Raw genomic sequence first — 6,743 nt, 5'->3', positions numbered from 1 at the left:
AGTACTAAGTTAGTTGCTATTAATTATAACACAGAGAACAACAATGCCCATATGTATAACACAGAGAACAACAATGCCCATAAGTATAACACAGTAACAACAATGCCCATAAGTATAACACAGAGAACAACAATGCCCATAAGGTCACTCTAAAGTAAAAACTAAATAAACTTCAAATTGTAATATTCAATATTGATCAGTGATAAAGGTTTCTTTAGAAATCAGATGTTCGTTTCGTTTATTTCCAGAACATTTCAACGTTTAAAACTTACTCTTAAGTAATGGTTTTTAATGCTTGTTGCACAGTAAATATCATCAGGCTTCTCATCACGAGATGTGAACGTACTTAAATGTATATACTGCTCCAATACTTAGAGCATGTATTATAGCATAACAGTTCATCACAGAACCATTCTGCTTTATCTGTCCACTTACAATTCTTCACAGAACCATACTGTTATGGTTGAAAAAAAGAACTACTATTGTTATAAATAACACATTCAATTGCATGCCTATTTAAATATATTTACACATGGCTTGTGTGTATATCGTACATAGTTATAGCATGTACAACCCTGTGGTTATGGTTGACATTTGAATAAATATTTACAGTCTCATTCACACCTTTTGTTTGTTTCGGTTATTATACTTACATGTTCTTTGTTGTTATTATTATTAGCAGTTCGAATGAGTTACTGAATATACCAGAAAGTCGAGAACAAGATTCGAAAGATCCGGATATCATTCCTACCAAGGACGACTGGAACTGTAATTATTAATAAACGTCTATTTTTTTCTATTCGTATATCTTTATGTGAGCCACTAATTGTAATGCAAACAAAATATAAAATAGTACTCTATGTAATAAATCTTTCACAATATTTTTACCCCCTCCTGCAAAACGAAGTTTTAACAAATTATTTTTGTTTACTGCTAATTGTGTCTTTAGTTTTACCTAAAAGAAATAAAAACCTAAACGAACACTGTTCACCCGATTCAATTCGGTTTCACCTCTCGAGAACCCCCAGTGACACAGCGGTAAGTCTGCGGATTTATAACACCAGAAAACGAGTGTACTCAATTTTAAGGCATATTTGTCTGTTTGCTGCTCTGTTCATATGAGTTATGAAAGGATACAAAAGTAAAATATCACCCCCCCAAAAAAAAAATCCTTAACTTTTTACAAATATCCCAAGTAATTAAGTGAACAATGTGTAAAAAATATTCGAGGAAGATTAGAAAATATTTTGTCATTGTTTATTGTTAACATCTGGTGAAAATGTTAAGTAATTGCTACAAATAGGTATTGTTAACATCTGGTGAAAATGTTGAGTAATTGCTACAAATAGGTATTGTTAACATCTGGTGAAAATGTTAAGTAATTGCTACAAATAGGTATTGTTAACATCTGGTGAAAATGTTAAGTAATTGATACAAATAGGTATTGTTAACATCTGGTGAAAATGTTGAGTAATTGCTACAAATAGGTATTGTTAACATCTGATGAAAATGTTAAATAATTGCTACAAATAGCTACATGCAAATTGTGAGTGTGCATGTGTGCTGTACACGTGATGGCACACACATTATAGTGTGTAATGTCATTTGGGTGATGTAGTGTGAGTTGTGGTTATATACTAAGGGTTGATAAATTAGTCAATTAATTTAATTAACTACTTCACGCTAGAACTAGCGCATGGTCCCTATGCTATTGTTCTATTTGGTACACTTATAACTATGGTAAGTCTGTTTGTTAAACAGCTAGAAGTGTTCAACAATGTCAGTCAGTGAGATTGAGAAATTTGTGGTTTTGTGAATTTTTTTGTATCTGCTCTGCTGACTTTCTCAAGTGATTCTATTGACTTGTAATTTTGTATGTGGTTCGTTTATCACCTAAGGGTGTTTAAATAATTTTGAATATTTATTATTTGGTTTTTAAAGGTGTATATGAGTAAATAGTTTGTATTGCATCTATTGTGTATCCGCCCTATTCCTACTGTAAGTTCTACCGTACTTATGAAAACAACTCTATAGAAATCAGCTGTCAGTATAGTTGGAATTCAGCACAAAAATAGCTTTTAGTGACCAAAACCTGATGTTCCTATTTAATGAATTATCAATCATAGATGGCGTGATAAAGTTTACAAATAAACATATGACAATCTGAAGTTCAAATATTGAGTTTAAAATCAAACTAATTGTTAGGTATATGAGAGCTATGTGAAAATCCATCGAACTGTGAAAGTGATAAGTCCGCTTTCAAGAAAAGTTTCAAATATTTCTCCATCTTGCCAATAAAGGAGATTAAATTGCTAAAGCTAAAACACATTCAAACGACGTGACTGGGTTTACACATATCGATCTTCAGTCTCTAGAGGCTGAAAGCACTTCGAGAGGTTTGAAGTTCGTGTAAATAATTAGCCCGCGATTGTAGCAACGAAAAAAGTTTCTTTATTTGTTATGTGAAAATTTAGCTCAGATAATGGTACCTAAAATACCGTGAATTTATAATTACTTCCCAAATGTTTGTCCTATTTAGATGGTATCGGTTGTTAAGCTGACTCATACGTCATAATACCGGACATTGGGGATCTGTTTACACTAATGATATCATAATACCGGACATTGAAGATCTGTTTACATTAATGATGTCATAATACCGGACATTGAAGTTCTGTTTACACTAATGATGTCAGAATACCGGACATTGGAGATCTGTTTACACTAATGATATCATAATACCGGACATTGAAGATCTGTTTACACTAATGATATCATAATACCGGACATTGAAGATCTGTTTACACTAATGATGTCAGAATACCGGACATTGAAGATCTGTTTACACTAATGATGTCAGAATACCGGACATTGAAGATCTGTTTACACTAATGATATCATAATACCGGACATTGAAGATCTGTTTACACTAATGATATCATAATACCGGACATTGAAGATCTGTTTACACTAATGATATCATTTTCCTCACGAGAATCTCAATCTAATAAAATGAGAAGCTGTACACTTTGGTTTTTGTTTGATAGTTTTCTATCACTGTTTGAATGGAATACAGATTTGTTATCAGTACAAGACTGGGTTCATTCAGCTTATTCACACAAGTGAACAGTATTGTCTACATGAACAAAGTATTAGAACATTGCTTCAAGTCAAAAGATTACTTGGAATTCAAACATTCATTAAGGTTGGTTTTGATTGTTACAGTGGACTTGTTTAAGAATTTCTGTTGAACAGTATAAAGTTAAATATCATTAAACTTATAATTGACTTATTTCACAATGTCTGTTGAACAGTATAAAGTTAGATGTCATTAAAGTTGCTGTTGATTGTTGCAGTGAACTTATTTCACAATGTCTGTTGAACAGTATAAAGTTAGATGTCATTAAAGTTGCTGTTGATTGTTGCAATGGACTTACTTCACAATGTCTGTTGAACAGTATAAAGTTAGATGCTATTAAAGTTACTGTTGATTGTTACAATGGACTTACTTCACAATGTCTGTTGAACAGTATAAAGTTAGATGTCATTAAAGTTGCTGTTGACTGTTGTAGTGGACTTATTTAAGAATTTCAGTTGAACAGTATAAAGTTAGATGCCATTAAAGTTACTGTTGATTGTTACAATGGACTTACTTCACAATGTCTGTTGAACAGTATAAAGTTAGATGCCATTAAAGTTACTGTTGATTGTTACAATGGACTTACTTCACAATGTCTGTTGAACAGTATAAAGTTAGATGTCATTAAAGTTACTGTTGATTGTTACAATGGACTTACTTCACAATGTCTGTTGAACAGTATAAAGTTAGATGTCATTAAAGTTACTGTTGATTATTACAATGGACTTACTTCACAATGTTTGTTGAACAGTATAAAGTTAGATGTCATTAAAGTTGCTGTTGATTGTTGCAGTGGACTTACTTCACAATGTCTGTTGAACAGTATAAAGTTAGATGCCATTAAAGTTACTGTTGATTGTTACAATGGACTTACTTCACAATGTCGGTTGAACAGTATAAAGTTAGATGCCATTAAAGTTACTGTTGATTGTTACAGTGAACTTATTTCACAATGTCTGTTGAACAGTATAAAGTTAGATGTCATTAAAGTTGCTGTTGATTGTTGCAGTGGACTTTATTTCACAATAGTAAAAGTGTAATAGTTATATAATTTGTGTCTTATTATACTGAAAGATATCTTACTATCAATACGTCTGCTATCTATAATTCAGAACATTTTAAGTGGTGTTTAAGTATATCGCGATACTGGAAAATATTTCTAAAAACAATATTTTGTTTCCTGTTCTCAATAAAAAAAAACGCATATCGATAACGATAAGAAATGATTTATGAAGATAATTAAAAACTGTATCTGTATATCTGTTTTTCTAGTATTTTGACCCAGTTTCTGAATATCTCTACAGACTTACCCAAACGAAAACAAGACAAGAGTTTCTGTGAGGTTCTAGTTCCACCAGAACGAAGTGCAACGATCCACACACGACAACAAAACTGTACTGGAGTACCTGAAGAGTCAGCGAGTAATAATACATTAGTTTTGCAGGTAGAAGTGGTTTATATATTGATAATTATAGGTTATAAAGTGCCAATAGCGATATAACTTAATGTGCGGTTCTAGTGAGTCCAGGAGGCACCTTTGTTAATTACTTGGCACTATAGGATAGGCTTCTATTATTTTATTCATATAATTACATGCTGCAGAAGATTAGCTCCGGCCAAAGCACGGGTTCTCCTCCCTCTAATTGTGTAGTACAAACGCATAACATTTGTCAGTAAGCGTCCCTGGTAGTGTTGCACTGTCCCTAATTCCTAATCATTGACCAAATGGAGGTAATCGACAAGTAGGAACCATTATTGAATATTATTTATCGTATTTTGTATTTTTCATTATTTTGTTTGATAACACTCGGTAACCTCTGTGAATAAACGCTTTTAATTCTATTTTTGTTTTTGTTTCTTTTTGCCTCCATCATTGACAAATGTAGTACTTTTTCACACCATCTGAACCTGGTTACTTAATCCCTTTTTATTGTCCAAAGAATTTTCTCCAATGTGCTCAGTCTCACTGGTGTTTCCATCCAATGATCCAGCCCCTATTAAACTCTGTTATTCACTTCCTGCCATGCCCATCTCGTATAGACCTGTCGGTTTTCTTGTAACTAGCATATATACCTTTACAATAAGGTGTTATCTCTCTCTTTGTTAGTTCTAAAAACGTTAAACATTCAGTCTGTTCATCTTCCTTGACCTACCTCACAATTAATATTCGTTTCATATTTCTTGCCAGTTTTTAAAATTGGTTTGGAATAATGGGGTCTGTTGGATCATATTGCTGACACACATTGTCCTAAGTTGTTTGCTTACTGTCATCTGCTTCTTGCAGGAATTTTGAGGTAGCTTGATTAAATTATATTTTCATTTATTTCATCTCATTTTCTCTTTTATTACATTACATTGTCTTAGTGTGTGTTTTAATGGGATAAATCTTGTCTTTGTGTGTGTTTTAATGGGATAAATCTTGTCTTAGTTTGTGTTTTAATGGGATAAATCTTGTCTTAGTGTGTGTTTAAATGGGATAAATCTTGTCTTAGTTTGTGTTTTAATGGGATAAATCTTGTCTTAGTGTGTGTTTTAATGGGATAAATCTTCTCTTTCCAGTCTTCTTTCACTTTTTCTGTCTTTCTGGCTCATTTCTTTGTTTCTCATAACCCATGAGTTATGGGCTTGGATCCTATTCTCTATTGGAAGCCTGTATTATGACTGGGTTTTTAAGGTGGCTCTTTCTTGGCTATGTACAATGAGTATGAGCTTGTAGTTATTGCCCATTAAAAGGCAGTAGCTTCTACTTCCACTGAATAAATAAAGCATGCGTAACAATGGTAAGGTCGACGGCTGAGTCACAGTCCCCCCCCTCTCTCTGATATTCATGTGAGGGTATCATTATTGTCTAGGCCCGGCATGGCCAGGTGGTTAGGGCGCTCGACTCGCAATCTGAGGGTCGCGGGTTCGAATCCCCATCCCACCAAACATGCTCGCCATTTCAGCCGTGGGGGTGTTATAATGTGCGGTCAATCCCACTATTCGTTGGTAAAAAGAGTAGCTCAAGAGTTGGCGGTGGGTGGTGATGACTTTCCCTCTAGTCTTACACTGCTAAATTAGGGATGGCTAGCGCAGATAACCCTCGTGTAGCTTTAAGCGAAATTCAAAACAAACAAACATTATTGTCTAGAGTACAGTTGATGTTTAGCAGTGCTGCCTCAATGGTCTTCTATTCAGATTTTGGATATTGTCTGTTCAGATAGAACTCTGGGAATAAAGTCAGCTTGAATCCATATTTACGACAGAATCCATAAAATTAGTCCACTTATTTATTTTAAAGACACGGAACTTGACCAGAATGTATTCCTTGCCAGCAGTCTTCAGTGAATCCATCAAATTAGTCCACTTATTTATTTTAAAGACATGGAATTTGACCAGAATGTATTCCTTGCCAGTAGTCTTCAGAGAATCCATCAAATTAGTCCATTTATTTATTCTAAAGACATGGAACTTGACCAGAATGTATTCCTTGCCAGTAGTCTTCAGAGAATCCAATACATTCAATACATGTATACAATTACCTGTATACATTCCTTATTCATCCTCTACCTTTTTCTTATGTTCTTGTCTTTCCTTCCTCTTCTTCCTCTTACTTCTTTTTTAA

The 6,743-nt window shown here is 33.6% G+C and overlaps 1 protein-coding gene across 9 annotated transcripts in view; it reads left to right on the top strand.

Moving 5' to 3' along the window:
- The window catches only part of LOC111088146, an 82,216-nt gene that overhangs the window by 2,514 nt on the left and 72,959 nt on the right, over positions 1 to 6,743 (top strand). For all 9 annotated transcript variants that reach the window (XR_002612752.1, XR_002612753.1, XM_022397300.1 and 6 more), the window contains exons 2-3: positions 680 to 768; positions 4,444 to 4,583. Coding sequence is in view for 7 of the 9 variants with exons in the window: in XM_022397300.1 (XP_022253008.1) it covers positions 680 to 768; positions 4,444 to 4,583 (229 nt within the window). In the remaining 2 variants the exon portion in view is untranslated. The remainder of the gene's footprint in view (positions 1 to 679; positions 769 to 4,443; positions 4,584 to 6,743) is intronic.

The sequence above is a fragment of the Limulus polyphemus genome, unplaced genomic scaffold, assembly GCF_000517525.1.
Source record: "Limulus polyphemus unplaced genomic scaffold, Limulus_polyphemus-2.1.2 Scaffold3212, whole genome shotgun sequence".
NCBI lineage: Eukaryota > Metazoa > Arthropoda > Merostomata > Xiphosura > Limulidae > Limulus > Limulus polyphemus.
The sequence above is the reverse complement of the archived record's forward strand: the minus strand, read 5'-3'. Positions and strand labels throughout refer to the sequence as shown.